Below are 22,819 nucleotides of genomic sequence, written 5' to 3' on the forward strand. Positions count from 1 at the left end.
ACAAGAGGCAGGACCAGGGGCCACCCAAGGGAGTGTCTGGTGTAGATGCCTGACCAATGCGCTCCCCTCATCTGGAGCCTCCAGGTCCGGCCCTCTTCGCAGCCCCTACTCTGCATGCGCCACACTGCACACCAACAGAAGACGCAGCAAAGCGAGAGGATGGCCAACAGCCAGGTCTTCCTCGTCCACAGGCCAGAGCCACGGATGTGGTTTTAGAGGCTTTTACCAAAGAACACTTTTCTGAAGCTCGTGACTGCACTGAGAAGCAGCCACCCTATTTCAGAGTAGGGGGAGCCTGGTCTTGGAAGCAGGAAGGGACAGTCACCTGGGAGCTGTGGGAACCAGCGCGAGTGTCTGCATGGTGCAGGAAGTGTTGACACCGCCCCCCTCCCAGCCTGGGAGAGGCCTCTTAGGAGGCTCTCTTCCCACCTTGCCCCCGGCTCCCTTCCACTGCTGGTTCACAACTGCAGACACAGCAGGCGCAGGGCAACCAGATTCTGTCCCCTCTCCCACTGCTGAGCTGGAGAGATCATCATACAGGGAGGCTTCTCCCACAAAACTTGGTCAGGATGAGGATGGGGAACCCAGAAGAGGCCCGCAAACCTTATGAAGGAGGTAACAAAATCTTCCTGGCTTGGTCTCAGATTGGCCTACGGCCTTCAGTTTCACCCAGCCCCCAGTGGTGTCTCCCGGCTGGCCCACTCAGGATGGGTTTGGCACGTGCGTCGCTTGGAGTCCTGACACGTCCCTTTCTCTAACAATTCCTTCTCCGCTCCATGGCTCTCGTTTCCAGCCCCCATCTGGGCTCCCACACCCAGGGGCTGCCCAGCAGGTTCACCAGCCTCACACCACCACCAGGCTGAGAGATGCAAGTCCCGCCCCCTTCTTGCCTCTTCTAGGATGTCAGGAGGTCCCCTGAGCTGGGACATGCCCCTCTCAGCAAGCTGTGAAGTCGGCTGGTCTTCAGGCAAAGGGTGAGAGCGTGGCCTTACTCAAGGAAGACCGGGCAGCACTCAGAAGCTCTGTGAGGCTTCCACCACTGGCGTCCCTGCTCAGGCCTGGCGACCATGCCTCAGAGCTGCTCCCAAGTTCATGCCTTCACTGCTTTGTAAGGCGTTGGAGGTAGGAGCACAGGTGTCAACATCCATCAGGGAAACAGTATTAATGTACTGTTTCTTTAATTACATCCATCTATGGAGGCAATGCCACACATTTCCACCTGTGTAAGCAGAAGAGGTGGACGGACGGAACTAGCAGGAGTGAGGAACCACATTATGACAGATGCCACCAAGACGCACCAGAGTCTGGACCTCCCCTTTGTAAGGGAGCACTTAATGAGGTGGAGGAATTTATTTCCTGCCAACATACAGTAGCAGGAAGTGACAGAGGCCACTTCTGGGTCCACTCGGACCCGGAAGCATTTTTCTTCAACTCTTCCTCCTCCACGGCTATGAGGAGGCTAAAATGTCCTGGGTGGTGGTTATACTCTCAAGATTTTCGGAGAGCCCATGAACAGCTGGCACTGACTTCTCCGATGATTCAGGCATGCTTACTCAGGAGTCAACTGTTCAGAACATCCTCTGTCTCCTCAGGAGGCCTGAGATATAAAGTCAACGCTGTTTCCAGACTGCAACCTTCCAGCCTGCTGAATCCCTGATAAAGCCTGATCACTGCTTCTGTTGACAACATTCTAATGACCGTTCTCCTTCTACATGACAATTCGTAAGTAACTCAAGTAATTCTTCAATCAGAGAAAAGCTTACAAGTTACAAACAACTCAGAGTGAAGACACCAATAGCTGCCCAGTACTGACTTCTTTAGGTCCTGGCTCAAATGAAATTTTCATAATCTACCCTTTTTTTCTTCTATTTTTAATTAGAAGAAAAACTTTTAAATGTGAAGGAAGCACATTTCACCCTCTCAATCAGCCACTTCGCCCTTGATTCACACGTGAGGGTAAGACAGTAAAGGTCTGAATAGAATCACTGTGCACACTTTTGGGATGCAAGGAGCAAACACCATTTAGGTTTTTGTCAAAATCTCATTGGAAACATTTCTATTTGTTTTAATTTTCACTTTTAAAATTAACTGTAGAATCTCACAATTCAGGATGTGGAAACATGAAATCATAAGACAGACCTGGCAGCTTTGACTAGTTTAAGGTCCCACTGGCCACTTAAGGAGGCAGAGGGCATCTCAGAATCTAGACAACAGGAAGCTTTCTTTTTCTTAGTCCGGAAACCTGAAGCTGGAGACATCTTATACAAATACCGTTCCTCATCATCTAGTCCAGAAACTTGATGTGGGTGTACATTCTCTAAATCCTGGGTGGAAATGAACTTTTATTTTAAAATATAATTTCTGAAGACGTCTCTGTAGTGAGAATTTTGCATTTTCTCTAGAGCAGGATTCGTGCTGGGCAGTTCTTTACTAAGGTAGAAATCTCTTCCTGCTTAAGATGATCCTTCATACTACGGCACTGTCACAGGATGAGCAAGCTTACAGTGGTGACACCTTCAGTTCAGTTCAGTTCAGTCGCTCAGTCGTGTCCGACTCTTTGCGACCCCATGAATCGCAGCACGCCAGGCCTCCCTGTCCCTCACCAACTCCCGGAGTTCACTGAGACTCACGTCCATCGAGTCAGTGATGCCATCCAGCCATCTCATCCTCTGTCGTCCCCTTCTCCTCCTGCCCCCAATCCCTCCCAGCATCAGAGTCTTTTCCAATGAGTCAACTCTTCGCATGTGGTGACACCTTAGGAAATGATAAAAGCCCTTTGTTGCTGCAGAAAGTAAAATTATATAACAGAGCCTTTTAAAAAACAAATACATTACTGTATGTAAAACAGACAGCTAATGGGAAGTTACACAGGAGTGCAACACAGTGCTCAGTGACAACTCAGAGGGATGAGATGGAGCGAGGGGGAGGGAGGTTCAAGACGGAGCGGGTGTATGTATGCTTATGGCTGATTCACACTCTTGTATGGTAGAAGCCAACAGGATGTCGTACAGCAATTATCCTCCAATTAAAAATAAATTAAAAAAAAAATAGTGCACATCTCCATAATGCCCCCTGCAAAAAACTGCCTTCCTGAGCATAAAGCCACTTCACCTGAATCACCAGAGCTGAAAGATTCCAAAAACTAATATACACCCCAGTGCCCACTGCTCTACTCTGAAAAATCTTAATCATCAAGAGTTTTGAAAACAAACCAAAACATTTTATTTACAAAAGTAAAATTTCAACTAATTTTTATATATCCTATCACGTTAATGCCGACAGCAACAGAGTCTCTGGGATATTTGAAACACTTGGATTTTTAAAATACACTGAGGTCTGTGCAGCTCATTCCCCCCAGCTATATTATAAAACTTAGAAAGGTTTCTTTAGCTTTGTCGTTTGGTCACATTTTTTGTGCAGAAGTCACGCTTCAGGGTAGGCTTACCACCAGCCATGATCACATAACCATTGGCTGTGGGTTTCCAAGGAGCAGAGGAGCCAATCTCAGCAAGGCCCGCACTGGCATCTTCAGCTGTTTAAATTTGAAGAGGAGTTCCGCAAAGCTTGTACTCCCTGAAGAAATGGAATGGAAGGGAAGGGTCACACGTCACTCAACAAAGTCAGCCTCTTTCAAGGAAGCTTCAGACACACAATCACTTCTAAAGTTGGTATTCTTCTCTTTGAAAACAACTGTTAAAAGACACTACTTACCTTACGGATTTCCCTCATACACTCTAGGAGATGATTTGATAAAAAACTTTAATTTATTCCATTCTGTACTTCTGAAACTGACATAACTATATGTGAAACAATACTATCTACATACACATATTATTTAAATATAATAAATAAATACACCCAGTGCCTCCTTGGTGGCTCAGATGTAAGGAATCCACATGCCAATGCAGGAGATACAGGTTCAATCCCTGGATTAGGAAGATCCCCTGGAGAAGGAAATGGCAACCTGTTTCAGTATTCTTGCTTGGAAATCCCCATGGACAGAGGAGACTGGTGGGCTACAGTCCAAGGGTCACAAAGAATCAGATATGACTTAGCAAATAAACATCAACAGATTTCCTAAGAGCTCGTTAAAACCAAAGACAGGGAACAAATGCATAAGAGCTATGAAAACACCTCCAATGTTCTGATACACTATGGACCATTCAGACTTAATGTGACCATCACTCTGGTTAGGTTTAAACATTTCTCCTAGTATCTGTTTCCTATTTGCTCTGCCTGTTCTCTGCTCTCCTTTCCCTCTTTTGGACTGAGTACTTTTTATGACTCCATTATACCTCCTCTGTTGCTTACTAGCTCTAACTCTGTTTTCTTATTTTTAGTGTTTGCTTTTCGATTTATAGTATTATCTTTACCACGGATTACCTTCAAGTGAGATTACACCTATTCACAGGTAGTGAGAGCCTTACGGCTATACTTCCATTTCTTCCCACCCAGTCTTTGTGCTACGATTATACACGTCACTTTTCAGAATTTACAAACACCAGTAGTACATTGTTATCATTTTTATGAGTCAGTTGTCTTCTAAAAAGTAGTTTGAAAGAAACAAACCTTATGTATATACTCATGTAGTGACCATTTTCTGCTCTTCATTCCTTTGTGTAGATCCATATTTCCATCTGGTATTATTTTCCTTCTGTCTAAAGGACTTACTATGACATTTCCAGTAGTGTGGGTCTGCTGGTTATGATTTCTTTCAGCTTCTGTGGTCTTTCTTTTTTTTTAAGATATTTTTGCTGGGCATAGTGTTTTTCCTTTGAGTTCTTTACAGATGTTACTCCATTAACTTATCACTGGCCATGCTTCCTATGAAAAATATGCACTCTTATTTCTGTTTCTCTGTAACATGCTCTTTTCCTCTGGCTGCTTTTAAGATTTTGGGGGGACAATTTATTATATACCTTAGCATAACTTTATGTTTCTCAGACTTTGGATTCGTTGGACTTGAAACAGTTTTCACCAAACTTGGAAACTTTCCAGCTGTTATTTCATCAAGTATGTTTTTCTGTCCCTCTCCCCCATTTTTCTCTTCAGGGACTTCAATCTCTTGTAAACTGGATATTTGAAGTACCAGAATTTCTTCCTCCATTTTTAATGCTCTGTACCCTTTTTTACAATTTTTTTCTTTTTGCACTTCATTTTGCATAGTTTCTAATGCTGTGTCTTCAAACTCACAATTATTTTATTCTGCAATGTCTAATCTGCTATCAATCCAATTCAGTGTATTTTGCTCCTCAGAAGTATAGTTTTCATCTCTAAAAGTTCAATTAGATTCTTTTTGTATCTTCTATATCTCTTAATGTTTTGAAGTATGGAACAAAGTTATAATACCTGTTTTAATGTCCTTGTCTGCTAACTAACATCCACTGATTTCTCACCTCTTTCATTATAAGTTGTTTTCCTGTTCCTCTGTATGCCAGACATCAATGCGGGGTGCTGGATATTTTCATATTTCTGTATTCTTGAACTTTGTTCCTGAATGTAGTCACATTACTTGAAAACAGTTTAATCCTTTTGTGTTGTGCTTTTAATATTTTTTTAGGTGGGATTAGAACTCTGTTTAGTTTAAGGCTAAATATTTCCCATTATTGAGGCAAGATGTTCCTGAGTAAGGCCACTTGAATTGTGAAGTTGTGGGAACAGGCCCTGTTCCTGTTGTTGTTCAGTCGCTAAATTATGTCTGATTCCCCGAGACCCCATGGACTATAGCAGGCCAGGTTTCCCTGTCCTTCACCATCTCCCTGAGTTTGCTCAAACTTATGTCCACTGAGTCGATGACGCCATCCAACCATCTCACCCTCTGTCAGCCCCTTGTCCTCCAGCTCTCAATCTTTCCCAGCATCAGTATCTTTCCCAGTGAGTTGGCTCTTTTCATCCAGATGTAAAAAGTACTGGAGCTTCAGCTTCAGGATCAGTCCTTCCAATGAATATTCAGGGTTGATTTCCTTTAGGATTGATTGGCTTGATCTCCGTGCTATCCAAGGGACTCTCAAGAGTCTTCTCCAGCACCACAATTCAAAAGCATCAATTCTCTGGTGCTCAGACTTCTTTATGACTCAACTCTCACACCCATACATGACTGCTCCAAAACCACAGCTTTGCCTATATGCACCTCTGTCAGCAGTGATGTCTCTGCTTTTTAATACGCTGTCCAGGTTTGTCATAGCTTTCCTTCCAAGGAGCAAGAATCTTCTAATTTTGTGGCTGCAGTCACCATCAGCAGTGATTTTTGGAGTCCAAGAAAACAAAATCTGCCACTGTTTCCACTGTTTGTGAATCTGCATAAACTGGGAATGTGCCCTCTAATCCATCTGGACAGTTCTTCCCTCAGCCTCGGGAAATTTCTTCACATGCGTGTGCTGAGCAATAAAGACGCTCCTAATATTGGAGGGGGACCCTCTGCAGGTGTCTGGCATTCTCTGTCTGCTGCTCTTTCCTCTCCGGCACTCCATCATGTAAACTCTAGCTCCTTTGGCTCCCTGCATTCTCAGCTGTCGGAGTCCTCCAGGTTCTTCTTGGGTTCCCTCTCCTTGTCTCCCCGCCCCCGCCCCAGTCTGGAAACAGTCAAGGCAATCACAGATTGCTGGGGCAATCACAGAGCTAATCTCATTGTTTCTCATCTCTTAGGGGTCACTCTTCTTCACTGCCTGATACAAAAGCCATTGATTCATATGCAGTGTCCAGGATTTTCTGCCTTTTTGTTTTTTTGTTTCAGGTGGTATAGTAAATCAGATCTCTGTTACTCCATCCTGGAGGAAAAAGGAAGTCTATGCTTAAAAATTTTTTTTCTCTGTTTAGTAGAGACTATTATGCAACTAGGTGTGGTTTTCCTTGCATTTATCTTACATAGGGGTCCATCATCCATTTTTCAAAATTCTTAGCCTCTGTCTCTTCAAATGTTGCTTCTCTTTTTCTCTCTCCTCATTGTGGGATACATGCATGTCTGACTTCACTGTACTTCAAATGTCTCTTCCTCTCTTTTCTGAATTTGATACTCATTTTTCTCTCTGTGCTTCGAACTGTTTACTTTCTACACACCTGTCCTCCAGTTCATTTATCTGCTATGTCTAATATGCTAACTAACCTACATAACAAATTCTTTTTTTTCACCCTGCTGGAATGGCTTTTGGAGTCTGTTCCTCTACCAGATACTGAACCTGGGCCATGGGCAACCACTGGACTGCCAGGCAATTCTCTACATACTGAATTCTTAGTTATCTTTTTCAGTTCTAGAATTTCCTTTAACTCTTTCTTACAGATTCCAAATTTCTGGTGAAATTCTTCATCTTTTCCTCTATTTTCTTGGAAATATTAGTCATAGTAACTCCAGACACTGAAGTAATCTAAGTCTGATAATTCCAATATGTGGATCACATTCAAGCCTGTTTCTATATTACCCCTTTTCCCCTTATGTCTTTTCATTTTGATTCAGCACTGATACTGTGAATTAAAAATTACAGAAGTTCAAGAGGTATTTTCTTCCTCCTATAAAGGTTAATTTTTCTTCTATCAGCTCTGTCCTAGACTGGTCTTAGGGCTGGTCTGTCTGGGAGGCTTACCAAAGCCTCCACCGTGGCGGGCTGCGAGCACTGCCCTCTGTTTCCTCGGCACTGCAGTGCTGCTGAAATCGCCGCTTGTATTTTAGTGTCCTGGTTTCGCTAGATTTCCTGAAGTTTTACCCTGTGCGTGCAGGCTAAGGTTTGATGAACGTCTCAAGGGAAGAGAGCACCCAGGTTTTGCGTTTTGAACTCCTATGGTTTCCTCCATCTGGGATTCTGCTCTGTAAGCCCCAGGCCTGGGCAGTGATTAATCCAACCTCCGGCTCCTCTGCCCAGCAGCACTGCTGCTTTTTCTGTGTCTCCACTTCTTCTAACGAATCTGCTTTTTCTGCGTCTCCACTTCTTCTAACGAATCTGTTTTTTCTGCGTCTCCACTTCTTCTAACGAATCTGCTTTTTCTGCGTCTCCACTTCTAACGAATCTGCTTTTTCTGCGTCTCCACTTCTTCTAACGAATCTGCTTTTTCTGCCTCTCCACTTCTTCTAACGAGTCTGCTAAGTGCCTTTGGGAGAATGCCAGAGTAAATACGGAGCTTCTCAAATGCTTCCCTTCTCTCAGGAATTCTTTTTCCTCAGTCAAGTCCAGCTAGTAGGGTTGCCACCAATGCCTTTAAGCTTTATGAAGATGTCCACTTTTATATTAGCTTTTTTGTGTGTGGGAGAGTCTGTCTAATACAAGCAATTCCATTGTGGCCACAACTAGAGGTCTCTAAACAGTGCATTTTTTTCTGAGGTTTTCAAGACAGACAGGTATCAATAATGTCATTACACTTTAAATGATTAAATGGACAGATTTTGTATCTGATTCTACAGTCTGAAAAACACAGTCAGATGCTAAAACTTCAAACTCTGTTATGGAAATATTCAAATACATACAAAATTAGACTGCTATCATTTCAAAGTTTTATAATATTAGAAATTAATATTATGTGTTTTTAAAAATATAAACTGAAAACCCAGAAAATAAAGAAAAATAACTAGTAAAAGTCAATTAACAGAGAAGAACAATATGAATGTTAGCTTATTAGTATATACTGGTATTTGGGGCCCTGTAAAGAATCTGTCCTCTTCTGAATGGAAATAAAGGTTTATGTATATGGAAAGCTCAGGTAGTTTTATTAGAGTCTTTTGGTTTTGTTTTCTGAGAAAAAAATGTCAACAATAACCTCCAAACATGAATGAAGCCAAAAATCTAACTAGAGAAAATAACGCAGTAGAAGTTCCTCCTACCAAGAAGCTAAACCCATCAGAGGGCAACACAGGCGTGAAGAGAGGGCCCAGAGGCAGTTACCTTCCAGGCCTATGGACGGCAGGTGCTGCGGGGCCGGCACGGAGTGGTAGACCAGGAAGCAGGCCAGCATGCTCAGCTGCGACTCCTCGCAGGGCTGCCCGCTGAGGTAGGCGTGCACACACCTGTCACCTCCAGCTGTGAGGGAGACACACATGGAACAGAGCCAACTGATTACACCACGGAGAGGCACAAGGAACGAATTCTTATTATTATTTTCTCATCAAGAGCTCACTGAGCACCTACCATATATCAGACAGTTCCTATGCTGGGCATTAACATTACTGCGGTAAACCAGCCAGAGTGCCCATCACTGCAGAGTTTAGCGTGTTGTAGGGGACAGAGATAGTATAGACCTAACATCAAACAGATGCTAATTACAAATCAGGATGAGTGCCATCGAGATGCAGTGGTCACCACGGTCATCTTCCCGGATACCCACTCTGCCACCTTTCCCTCCTTGCTCATACGTGAGGGGACTGGATCCTGATTCATCTTGGTCAGAGGTTCTCAAACTTTAACAAACATCAGAATCACCCGGAGGACTGATTAAAACACAGATGAGTGGACCCCAACAATTTCCTGGATGGGGCCAGGGAAACTGTATTTCCAGCAAGCTCCCAAGCGATCCTGCTGCTGCTGTTCCAGAACCCACGCTGTGAGAACCACGGGTCTGGGGATATCCAGGCAGTGCCACTCCCCAACACATTGACTGGTTCAGGGACAGGCAGACAGACATTCAGGGCGAGTGACACACTCTGCCCTCAGAAACGATCAAGGAACGTACGTGAGTTTCAGTTCAGAGACACAAGGAGATGCCTGACAATACGTCTGCTAGAGGCTTGCAGGAAACAAATTTCTTCATTCTTACGGAAACGCGCAGCTTGTGGCAAAGAACTGTTACTGTTCTGCCATCAGGAAAAAGTACTCTGAGGATAAAGTCATGGCACAGAGCATAACCGATGGAACCTCAGAGAGACGGAGCTGGAGCCACTGCAGTAAGACGTCCCTTCAGCCTACAGTCACTGTCGACTTCCAATTACGTTAAGTTTGTATGTGTCCTACTGTTTGAGCCGGGCTCCTCTGGTGGCTCAGCGGTAAAGAATCCGCCTGCCAATGCAGGAAACATGGGTTCAATCTCTGGGTCAGGAAGATCCCCTGGAGAAGGAAATGGCAACCCAGTCTAGTATTTTTGCCTGAGAAATCCCATGGTGAGCTACAGTCCATAGGGTCGCAAAGAGTTGGACACGACTCAGTGACTAAACAACACTTTTTGAGCCAAGCTGAGTCAGGCCTGCTGCTTCTTGAAGATAAAAAAATTCTGATACAGAGAAAAAAGTTGAGAGAGAGAAAGAGAGGAGTGAAAATGGCAGGAAAGGTGCCTGAGGCAGTGTGGTCACAGAGGCCTGGGAGGAAGGGGCATATTTACATGGAGGCTGTGAGAATGAGCATGAGTTGGGGAGGCAGAGAATGAGAGGAAAAGGTTCTTGGGATGGGAAGCAGCTCCTTCACCAGTCCTGTGGTGAGAAAGAGCTCTGTGCTTTCGGGGAAGTGGAAGGGACCAGGGGGCCTGAGTAGAGTTTATGAGGAGCGGGTGGTACAAAAAAGAGGCTGTGGAGAGAGACAGAGGCCTTGCTGGTCATACAGGGCCTGGTGGCAAATGGTAAAGATTTTTTTCACAACTGAATCAGCAGCCTTTGCAAGATTTTAAGCAGGAGAGTTAGATCCATTTACTCTTCAGAAGACCACTGTCAGCTGACTAGAGACGGCGAGAGGGAGATGAGAGTAAAAAGCAGGAAGACGTGCAGGAGGCTTCAACCGTCTTTGTCCAGGCAAGAACACATCACTGTTATAAGACAGAAGTGGCAAAATGTGGACAGATTTACGAGATGTTTAGGAGTTAGGAATGAAAGGCTAAGGTAATGGATTGGCTACCACAGAAAAGAAGAGAAGCAGAGGGAGGAGGGGGCAACAGTGACTCCCAGAAAGGCAAGGAAGGACAGACCGTGAAACAGGGACAAAACAGAAAGAATGGTCAGAGGTTTTCTGTTTGTCTTTTAACAATTGGTAAGTGGGAAAGCGAGCTGTCACAAAAGTCAAGAAAGATCACTTTCCTTAAGAAGGAGATGGAGTGCCAGGAACACTACCAGAAGCCCACTGGACCTAACAGGAGGATGTCCGTCTGGTGGGAGGTGGGACACCTGGGCGGCAGCACGAGGCCTGATAAAGGGAGCAAGAGAGGCCCTGCTTTGGCAGCTTCTCGGCAGAGGCAAGAGGGAACACAGCCACTCAGCTCCCTGTCCAGGACTTTCTGTTTCGCTGATTTTCTCTACTGTTTTTCTGTTTTCAATTTCATTGATTCCTGCTCTTAAATGCTTGCTTTGGGTTGATTTTGCCTTTCTTTTTCTAATTTCTTGAAGTAAGAACTCAGATTAGTGATTTGAGACTTTCTCAATGTAAGCATTTAGGGCTATGAATTTCCTTCTTGATACTGCTTTAGCAGGAAGATTTACACTACAAAATTTCAAAATTTACTCTAAACCTACAGTAATTCAGAGGGTGTCTGGCAAAAAGACAAACAGATCAATGGTACAGAACTGAGTCCAGAAACAGACTCACACTTACACAGTCTACTGATTTTCAACAAAGGCCCCAAAGCAATTCAATGAGGAAAAAAGTCATTTGCACAAATGGTCCTGAAACAACTAGATATCCATATTTAAAGTTAAAAAAAAAAAGGACCAATCCTATCTCACCCCATGTAAAAAAATATCAGTTTGAGACAAATCATAGATCTAAATACAAAAAATCAAACTATAGAGCTTTTAATATTAAACTTAAAAAAAAAAAAAAACTTCATGACCTAGAGTAGGAAAGATTTCTTAACACCCAGAAAATAATAACCCTAAAACAAACTGATAAATTTGACTTCATCAAAACTTAAAACTTCTGTTTATCAAAAAACACTCTGGAAAAAATAGGCCAGGCATAAAGTAGGAGAACATAATTGCAAAACATATTTGACAAAGAACTTTCAGCCAGAATATATAAAAACTCCTACAACTCAATAATCATAGGACAGCCAATTTTAAACATGGGTAAAGGTTTCAAAGCTCAAAGTTTCCCTGGTGGCTCAGACAGTAAAGCATCTGCCTACAATGCAGGAGACCTGGGTTTGAGACCTGAGTTCAGTCCCTGGGTCAGGAAAATCTCCTGGAGAAGGAAATGGCAGCCCACTCCAGTATTCTTGCCTGGAAAATCCCTGGACAGAGGAGCCTGGTGGGCTACAGTCAATGGGGTCACAAAGAGTCGGACACAACTGAGCAACTTCACTTCACTTCAGCAGTAAAGAGTCCACTTGCCAATGCAGGAGATGCAGGTCTGAGCCCTGGGTTGGGAAGATCCCTAGAGAAGGAAATGGTAACCCACTCCAGTATTCTTGCCTGGAGAATCCCACGGACAGAGGAGGCTGGCAGGCTACATACAGTCCATGGAGTTTCACAAAAGTCTGACATGGCTTAGTGCTAAATAATAGCAACAATAAAGGTTTGAAAAGATATTTTGCAAAGGATGTATGAGTAACAAATAAACACATACAAAAATAATTAGCATGATGAGTCATCACAGACATGCAAATTAAAACTACAATCAGACACCACTATATATTCAGTAGACTGTCTAAAACTAGACTGATAATGCCAAAATCTGCAATGCATCCCACTGCTAGCAGGAACCTAAAATGGCACAATTTGGAAAACTACAGCAGGGCAATGGGAAGCTACAGAGAACACAAGAATGGCAGAATGTGGACACTGCTGAAGCTGCCTGACGGGGTTTATGATACTATTATGTTTACTCTGCCTTATGCTTTAAATTTCTCCATAATAAAACGCAAAAGTAAACAAAAATTTTAAGTTCTTAAACTTTAAACCCAATTTTCTTTGCTCAAGATTAAAATCTAATTGAGATAAATCACAAAACAGCAACAAAATACGATCAATCTGCTGCACTAGTTTGGGTTACTAGTGAGCGGCCTTAAAAGTCCATGTGTCGCCTGTGATTTCACTGAGACACAAACACAAACGACATTCCCAGCGCTGCTGCACAGGCCCTGCATCTTCGTTTATTCTACTGTTCTCCACCCCAAAGCTGCCAGCATCCGGGAGAGGAGACCACATACCAAAGAGTTTTTTAAGTGACGGTCCTTTTTCAATAAAAAAAATAAAGAAATACACATTGTTGGCAATCAGAGTGGCGAGCCAAATCTGGTGAAGGCTCAGAACAACACTGTAAACCACCAGCCGTTCTAACAAGGAGGGAGGAGAAAGCAAGTCAGGGCTGTTGTAGAGAGCACTCTAGTCACTGCCGGAGCCTCACTACATTATACAACACGTGCATGTCAGAGAATCCGTGAAAGTTTGGGGACTCATTTCTTATCAACAGCAAGGGCCCGTTATGGGTGAACAAACACGAAACTGAATAAAACCAGAACAGCAACATCTATAAAATAACAGGTATTTTTTCCCAAACATGAGAACAAAACGATTATCATATTTTTAGAAATTCTGAAACTTTATGACCTTTCAAATCTCAAGAAGAAATCACACAGCAGATGCAGGTGTTAAACACGGGGACTTTGAAATTGCTGTTTTCCATATATATATCCCTCAGGCTTCCTTGGTGGCTCAGTGGTAAAGAATCTGCCTACAATGCAGAAGACCCAGATTCGATCCCTGGGTCAGGAAGAGAAAATGGTGACCCACTCCAGTATTCTTGCCTGGAGAATTCCATGCACAGAGGAGCCTGGCATAGTACAATCCATAGAGTTGCACAGAGTCGGCCATGACTGAACCGACTAAGCAGCAGCAAGCAGCAGCATATGTATCGTTCACAATCTGGCATACAATTAAATTTTTTCAGAAACTTTTTTTTAAAGAAACAGCTTGTGTGTTAATTCAGGAGGAGAGATGGGGACAGATGGGAAATGGGGAGCGAGGGGCTCCTTTGGTGTTTGCCAAAAACCACTCCCCCTTACCCCTCCTCTGGGCTGGGGCCCTGGTGGGCTCTCCCCCACTCTCGTGCACATCCTTCTCCCTACTCCTTTGCATCTGTTTGACCTTGACCTCCAGTAACTGGACAGAACTTACCCTGACTCTACAGCTGGGTGAAGACAGTCTCAAGCTAACCTTCTACCCCTTCCCCCTCATTTCCATTTCCTATCTAAATAAAATAGAGGAAAAGCAAGAGCAGCTGGGACCTTGGAGAAACAAGTCACCCCAGGGCTGGGGGCGGGGCAGGCAGAAGAGCCTCAACCAGGTGCAGTGAACAGGTAGACAGCTCCAAACATAATCATAGTCAAATCCCTAGGTTTAACCACTTTCTAACAACTTTATAGAATCAAAAGCTGTTACTACTGATATTATGAGGGTTAGCATTTACTCAAACCAAGTTGCTATCCAATATGTTTTGGAAGCATCAGAACTGAAAAGAATAAAAAGATCAAGGAGTTAACTACTAAAAATGGATTTCAGGCATATATCACATATTAGACAGCTTTCCACACATCAGAAGGCCCCATCACTTGCCTCCGTAATCACTTCTACACTGTCAGGAGTAACTTCACACTCCCCCTGCAATCACAAGGCAGAGCTTCTACTGAGAAGTCCCAGGTCCTCACGGACTGGCTCACGGAACTGGTGAAACAAGCATTCACTCTAAACTCACATCAAGTTTTCAGTGTGCACAGGATGCAGGCAGAAAAACTGGGGTCAGGTAGGGGACACACCACACCCCTAAGAAACAGGAGAGAGAGGCACTGGAAAGAAACAGGATCTGATGCTGGAAAAGATGAAACAAGTTTCTAAGTGTCAAGTGGTTTTTAAAATGCTACATTATACATTCTCTCCATGATTATAGAGCAGAGTTACATACATCTGTTAAAGAAGTCAGGACTTCCCTGGTGGTCCAGTGGTTAAGGCTTCAAGCTCCTAGACTTCCCTGGTGGCTCTGTGGATAAGAATCCTCCTGCCAACGAAGGGGCTATGGGTTCGATCCCTGGTCCGGGTAGATTCCACATGCTGTGGAGCACCTAAGCCTGTCCCCCACGACTTCCGAGCCTGTGCTCTAGGGCCCTCCAGTCACAACTACTAAGCCCCACTGAAGCCTGTATTCCTAGAGCCCATGCTCCGCAAGAGAAGCCACCCCAGTGAGAAGCCTGAGCACCGCCACGAAGAGTAGCCCTCAGTCTCTGCAACTAGAGAAAGCCCATGCACAGCAACAAAGACCCAGTGCAACCAAAACAACAGACTTGGAACTCCTGATGCTGGGGGCGCAGGCTGGATCCCTGGTTGGGGAGCTAAAATTCCTACATGTCACACAGCGTGGCCTCAGTAAATAAATCCCACTTTCTATCCTCAAAAAATGTTAGAGCAGATAATCAGAGCGTAATTCACCTAACTGGAAACATGACATCTACAGCCATTTGCGATTGTACTAGGACTTAACCTGCTTACCAAGGAAAACAGGTTGAAACAGAAAGCCCTGAGGCCCAGTGCAGCTCGAAGGACAAGGGTGCAGTGCTGCTCTCACCTTGCAGCCACTGGTCCAGAGTGTTGTCAGTAGTGCATTTGACAACAGGGAGGAATTCCGAGTTCATAAAAAGCCCGCGATTAGGCTGGTTCTGCAGCCGTTCCTGATGGCTCCTGGAGCTGAAAAACTCCAGCACCAACTTTATCTGCCAGAGGTCAGATGTCTCAGACATTTCTCTTCTTCCCAGTCTTCTTACAGCCTTGCAGAGAGAACAGAAATCCACTTGAAAGAGTGAAGATTCGTCACTTCCTTGGAGTTGTACACTGGAGCACTTTTTTAATATGGTCATGAGATCAAGGAAGGGCAGGGGGAGCTTGCTCTGTGTTTGATGTAGCCTGTGCCACAGAGAAGCCCTTTAGTGGGTTTAGGTACATGGTCATTCTGTTCAAAACGAACATGAACAGCCTTCAGATAAAAAATGGTGAAGGCAAATGAAGCTCATTCTTGGCTCAACGGCTCTGAGAAATGAAGACCTAATAGGTCTACAGCCGAGCCCCTCTGGGAAACCCAAGTTGGTACAATGATTTGTCCGCGATCAGGCCAGGGATCCCAGAGGTCAGGAGGCAAAACCTGTATTATTGACAATACTGTTCTTGGGACCCATCTGCCAAAGTCACCATGGCTGCAGCCAGAGGGATGTTCCACTATAGGTACCTGCCCATGACTGCCAAGAGTTAAAAGTTCAGAGCGTAAGAAAAGAACACACTCTCAACCATCATCTGAAACACCACTCATGACTTGGTTGCTGTACATAGACACACTGTGAGAAGCGGTACCGCTGTCGACACCACATACTTACCAACCGAAAAAGGTGGATGCCCGACAGTAGGGGCACTCTAGGCCCACTTGGTTATTCTGCAACTGGCCTTTTTAATCAAGACTGTTCGCAAAACAGGTTTTGGGGAATTATTTCCTGCATTTTCCCACTCAGTTCTTCAGTAGAGATTCTTTTTCCATTAGGGATTACCTCCTTTGACACTGAGTCCCAAATTCTTATCTGTGAACTCATTATATCATAGTCACTTGAGCTGTTTAAAACTATAGATCCTGGACTTAAATCTCAGAAATTCTGATTCAGTAACTGTGGAAGGGGACTTGAAGATCTGTACTGTCAAGATTTCCCAGATAAATTTTAGCCAAGTTAGAAAGCTACTGCCTTAATTTAATGGCAAATCTGAGTCTCAGTGATATGACAACATTAAAAAGCCATATGTATTACTAAATAGGACTTCCCAGGTGGCTCAGTGGTAAAGAATCTGCTTGCCAATGCAGGAGATGGGATTTCGACCCCTGGGTCAGGAAGATCCCCTGGAGAAAGAATGGCACCGCACTCCAGTATTCTTGCCTGCGAAATCTCATGGACAGAGGAGCCTAGCAGACTGCAATCCATGAGGTCACAAAAGAGACAGACAGGACTTATTAATTAAAGCAACAATTACTAATAACCGAAGAAAATAAATAAGTTCAATCCTTTAGGGAAGCTGTTGAGCATTATCTTCTGCATTACCCCTTTTAGACTCTTAATTTAAAGCAACAATAACACAAAAGAAATTTTAAAAAGAACTCCAGCTCCCTAAACCCCCACATGCTGACACTGTGACTTCTGTGAGCTTAATCACCAGGTGTAACTGCACATTACTGCCACCACCAGGGCACTGTTTGCTCACTTACTGTTCACTTGCATAAGCTTTTCCAGGAAAAGGCTTTGTCAGGAGGGAGGCAAGAGACCACACAAAGATGCAAGGGGAGAAAGGGAGGAAGCGTGCACTCCTGGTCAGAGGAAGAGGCCAGAGGGGAGAATGGGAACCCTTGGAGTAAGAGAGCCCATTTGTCATCATAAACTCTAAGCTTCTGGTATATAAAGAGCTTTCAACTTTGATAAGAGATTTCTTTTCTGAGATTCTAAAAGCAAATGAGAAACTAAAAAGATGGACATAGAGGAAATCTTACTGTATTGTCTGGCATGTTATTTGAAATACAGGATAATGCTCATCAGAATTAGGATAGGTTTTCTGAACCATACCTGATCCATCGCTATGTACGCAGGTAACATCTCTGGGGTCTCCTGAGTCACACATTCATAGAGCACTGAAGAGAAGAGATCCAGAAGCTCCTGTTTCTGTGGAAAATCAGAGTCTTTTTGTAGCACAACAATGTATATTCTAAAATCAAATCAAAGAACAACTGTATAGTCACTATGATGGCCCATTCTCACATTCTGCAGTGAATGACATAAAAGGGTAAAAAAGGCTGCTACTGCTGCTAAGTCACTTCAGTCGTGTCCGACTCTGTGCGACCCCATAGACGGAAGCCCACCAGGCTCCCCCGTCCCTGGGATTCTCCAGGCAAGAACACTGGAGTGGGGTGCCATTTCCTTCTCCAATGCGTGAAAGTGAAAAGTGAAAGGGAAGTCGCTCAGTCGTGTCCGACTCTTAGCGACCCCATGGACTGCAGCCTACTAGGCTCCTCCGTCCATGGGATTTTCCAGGCAAAAGTACTGGAGTGGGGTGCCATCGCCTTCTCCGAAAAAAGGCTAGGTCTTATCAGAGTGCATGCAATATTAAACACCAATAAAAATACAATCAAAATTAAGTTCCAAGAAACAGTTAAGGCTCGAAGTGCTATAGAGGAGAGGAATGAAAGAAGCTGGGTAAAACGAGCAGACAGGACATCACAGAGCTATGCCGTGGGGAGGGCTGGCAAGAGCAGGATCCAGAAGGGGCACCCAGCAGCCACCAAGATGCAGCAGAAACATTGAGCAGAACAGGTTTGGGGCGGTGGCAAAGCAAGCCCAGCTGGGGTCAAGGGCAGGCGTGGGCCTTCAGCAGAGACCTGTGGCCTTCAGCTGAGCACAGGCCCCAGCCCTTACTGGCTATGTGACCTCGGGTATGTGACAGGTCTAAGTGGCAGTATTCCTCAGCAGGCAGTACCTACCCCCAGGGTCAGAGTTAAATGAAAAAAATTATAAAGAATACTGAACAGAGTGCCTAACACACAGTGAAGATTCAATAAATAAGAGGCAGGAAGGTTCTGTCATTTTACTTTCAAAACAACAATGTAAGGCAGGTTATATTATAATCCCACTTTTAGGAATAAGGAAACAACATCTCAAAAAGACTGAAAACTTTTCCAAGGTCACACCCACTTGCAGACAATAGGCCATCAATCCCAGATCATGTAATTCCTACATCCAGTCCTTGCCAACTGAGATGATGGATAAATCAAAGAATCTACTAGCAAGCACCCTTAGAATCCTGAAGAGAACAGCTTTATGACCAACAAAAAGGGTTATAAAATAAAGAGAAACAAGAATCATTACAAGAATACATAAATACCAGTGATCAAAATTAATGTCTTAGAAATTTTAAGTTGTTTCTACTATTAAGATAGGAAATTGCTGAATTTAATAGTTTTAGACTATGAAAAACCTGTATTTGCCAAACAAAAATCATTCAATGTGCCTAAGGCGTGTCATCAAAGACAGATAAGGATATTTTGGATTTTTGTTGGTGGTCTGAAGATAGAAACAAAGCCTAGTCTTGGAGCTAAGCAAAGCACATAATACATACCTGCCCAACGTTCACAGTTGGTTTGCAGAAATATTCAGCAAATGACAGAAGTGCTGGATCAGAAGTGAACGTGGAAATCGTTTCAGGCTAAAAAAAATGAAGAATAAGTATACGTGAGATAATAAAGATTCTTTTCATTACGACTCAAATTGTATGCAGCTGTAATCTACTTTATTTTTTTTTTTCACATAATGTTTCCACAAAACCCAAGGCTGCTAGAGCTTCATTAACCTATTGGGTTGAAAGTCTTTTTTTTCTTTTTTAGTAATATCAGCTTACTTCTTCTTTTTTTTCGTACATGCCCATCCCAAACTCCCTCACCATCCCTTCCTATGTTTCTCGCTGGCAACCATAAACTCGTTCTCAACGTCTCTGAGTCTGTTTCTGTTTTGTAAGTTCCTTTGTATTACTTCCTTCAGATTAAACACATAAGGGATGTCATACTTAAGAAATATATTGCATAAGCTACCATGAGCTACTGATTTATCAAAGGGCAGATTAAAACCAGGTGTTTCTTATAGAAGTTGCCCCAAAAAGGTTTTCCCTTCCTTCTTAAACTAACTGAAAGGCAAATTAGAAACTAGAATTATTACTGAACAGATTAAGGAAAAAAGATTATCACTCTAACAGGCCACTCACAGAAAGACAAATGCTGTCATAAGGTCACTACAGTCACGAAAGAGAAAGGACAATGGTGGCTGCCAGGGGCTGGGGAGAAGGGAATGGGCAGTGTTAATGGGGTCAGACAGGCAGCTCTGCAAGAAAAAGACAGTCATGGAGATGGATGGTGGTAATGGTAGCACAGTGATATGAATGTACTTACTACCAAAGAACTATACACTTAAAAGGGTTAAGCCAGTATATGTTATGTGTATTTTACAACTTTAAAAAATATTGGAAAAAAAGGGTGACAAGGAGTATCACTCAAGGTTCAAGACTGAAAATGGAATATGAAGGTTTTACCATTTTCCACTGAGGTTTATATTTTACTTCTGAACCCCAAGCAGGCAGGAAATGGAGATGGTCTTTTAATTTTCATATACTTGCCCCATGAAAACTCAAGCCTAAACTTATCTATTTTCTTTACAAACTGCATTAGGGTCTTTGAGATGGGCCTTGGTTTATGTCGGGCTTATATCGGGCTTCCCTGATAGTTCAGTTGGTAAAGAATCCACCTGCAATGCAGGAGACCCCAGTTCGATGCCTGGGTTGGGAAGATCCCCCAGAGAAGGGAAAGGCTACCCACTCCAGTATTCTGGCCTGGAGAATTACATGGATTGTTAGGTTCATGGGGCTGCAAAGAGTCAGATACAACTGAGTGACATTCACTTTGGTTTAGTGCTAATTAGCAATAGTGTTAATTCAAGTTAAACTTTGTCCCAAAATCCTTTCGAATACTGACAAACAAAACTCACTGATGTAAACTACCTCAATTGATTCTCTGGGAACTATAATAAAGACTCAGTCCTAAGAACTCAAAAGTGCTACCTTGCAAAAAAACTTTTTAAATTTTTCCCATGAATTAAGTAAATCTTAATGGATTTGAGGATTAACTATTAAGCTAAATTTTTTTTAGCGTTAAGATATATTTTGACTGTCCCTGCCACTAAATATAAATCATCCTTTGAGTTCTGGCAGATGGCCTGTATTTTATAACAGCCGTAACATAAACAGCCAACAGGCCCCGGGTCGTTCAGTCTTTATAATCTGCTGTGATTAGTGAGTGGATCTACCTAAACAGTACCATAAATGTTATGATAGAAGTATATGCTTTGGGTGGACTAGTAGGATTTGAACCTATTCCCTCTTGTTGTTCAATTTTGGTTTTTGTTCTAATTGAGATATAATGATATATAACAGTTTATTAGTTTCAGGTGTACAATTATTTGCTATTTGTATATACTGACAAATGACAACCACAAGTCTAGCTAACATCCAGCATCACACTTAGTTACAATTTTTTTTTCCTTCTGATGAGAATATCCTTCAGTTTTTACCAATCACACTACCTTGAAAGCTCGAGCTTCAGAGTTCCTGTTAGCTACAGTCTGGGCCAATAAACTTTGCCACCCCATTGGATCTTCTTTGTAGGAGAGCTGACCTGCTCTGAGCTTAACATATAAAACCCCATCCTTGGAAAGAATGGACCTGAAAGAAAACAAGAATGGATTTAATACAAGGCATTAATGGGAGCTGTTGCCTGGAAATGTAGTTCCCAATACTATGTTCACATGAGATAAAGTTTTCACCACTTTCTGCTATGTGATTATTTATTGTGTTGAAACTAAACCAGTCCGTACAAGTCATAATCAAGTTCTGCTTTTCTCTGCTGTCAAGATTCAAGGAACCTATTAAATAAGGCAGCATTCTATTTGCTCAAGTATGAATTTCAAAGGAGATATTTTATCTAACATGTATTCCCTTAAATATCTACTGATTGGTTTACAGCAAAAAGAAAAAGATGCTACAAATCTAAAGACAGAATACAAAAAGCAGCTATTTATAGTCTGGGAGAAACAGAAATGAGGATGATACTGTAAAATCTGTTACAAATTGTTAAACTTCCTGCAAACTTAAAGACTTAATTTACATGCTAACTGAAGTATAAAATTATTAGCACTCTCTGTTCATCAAAGTAATTATCTGCATATGACCATTTCCAACCAAAAGCAATCAACCATCATCTTAACTTTACAAGAGCCATCTAACCAGAAAATGGTAAGGAGATGCAACAGAAGATGTGGTCTGACAAACACCAACTGCCACAAAGTCCCCTCTGTGGACATATAAATCAGCTTCATTTTCTTAGATTGAACCTTTCATTGTTGCTCCATAAGACAATTCCATGACTGTCCCAATTTAAGTCACTCAAGTTTCTCAGTGAGTTAACAATTAGGGTTTGACTTCTGAATGCAAAATTTTACTTCCTACAAAGAACTTTTTCAAAGAGAGAGACCATCTTCTTTAACACTCTACACATCGTCCTGGATGAGATGAAAGGGTGACAAGGAGCATTTCACATAATTATCATCATTTATACCTTCCCATATATTTCTATTCCCTTCACAGACACATCTGAGAAATTCAATGCACTTACTTCAAGTGTTGTGTTCCCTTGCTTAAATCTATGAGCAGTTCCCAGTATCTTGGGCCTTTAACTTTAATCTGCCAAGATAAATGTAAACAGTCAATCCAACCCTGGGGAAGGGTTAGTAGATAAAATGAAACCCACGCTTCTCCAAGGAAATGAGAATAAACTGGGCTAGAAAGAGATGGTGAGAGGTTAACAAGCCCATTTCCAAATGAACACATGAGTCATTTCTCAGGCCAGCTCGGCACTCAGCAAAGAGCTCCCAGTGGGGACCTCTCTCCCCGTCAGGACCATTCCCCCTGCTGCTGCTTGCCCACTGCTTAGAAAGCACTGAGAACGCACAGGCTTTTCTTTGGCTATCTGTAATGCTATGTTATTCTGGTTGAATCTACCCTTTGATGATCTCTCTATTCATTTCTTACTCACCTGTTTCAAAAGGTGGAGTTCTGGAAGAAGGGTGGGGGCCATCAATTCTTCTTTGGTTTGCTCATACCACTGAGTGCCCTTCACAAATAGAAGAGTCATCATTTACTATACAGTTAGGGGAAAAGTACAAAAAACATTCACCACTGCATGCTTTCCCTTCCCCGGAGGTTGGAGACAGACTCTCAATAGCATAAAACCCCCTCTGATACTGAAGTCTGACCAGACTACCGTCTGCGATCCTTGGCAGAGCCCACAGCGCCGCCCAGGGCTCCGAGCCCGCG

At 43.1% G+C, this 22,819-nt stretch overlaps 1 protein-coding gene across 1 annotated transcript in view; it reads right to left on the minus strand.

Annotated features, from left to right (window-relative positions):
• Positions 1-1,908: 1,908 nt before the first annotated feature.
• Positions 1,909-22,819, minus strand: part of ANAPC1 (anaphase promoting complex subunit 1) — a 100,044-nt gene continuing 79,133 nt past the window's right edge. The window contains exons 41-48 of the mRNA XM_070380061.1: positions 22,539-22,616; positions 22,119-22,186; positions 21,031-21,169; positions 19,022-19,108; positions 17,476-17,571; positions 15,453-15,651; positions 8,868-9,002; positions 1,909-3,573 (exon numbers count right to left, since the gene is read on the minus strand). Of these exons, the coding sequence (XP_070236162.1) occupies positions 3,458-3,573; positions 8,868-9,002; positions 15,453-15,651; positions 17,476-17,571; positions 19,022-19,108; positions 21,031-21,169; positions 22,119-22,186; positions 22,539-22,616 (918 nt within the window). The 3' untranslated portion in view covers positions 1,909-3,457. The remainder of the gene's footprint in view (positions 3,574-8,867; positions 9,003-15,452; positions 15,652-17,475; positions 17,572-19,021; positions 19,109-21,030; positions 21,170-22,118; positions 22,187-22,538; positions 22,617-22,819) is intronic.

The sequence above is a fragment of the Bos mutus genome, chromosome 11 (genome assembly GCF_027580195.1).
Source record: "Bos mutus isolate GX-2022 chromosome 11, NWIPB_WYAK_1.1, whole genome shotgun sequence".
In the NCBI taxonomy this organism is placed as follows: Eukaryota; Metazoa; Chordata; class Mammalia; order Artiodactyla; family Bovidae; genus Bos; species Bos mutus.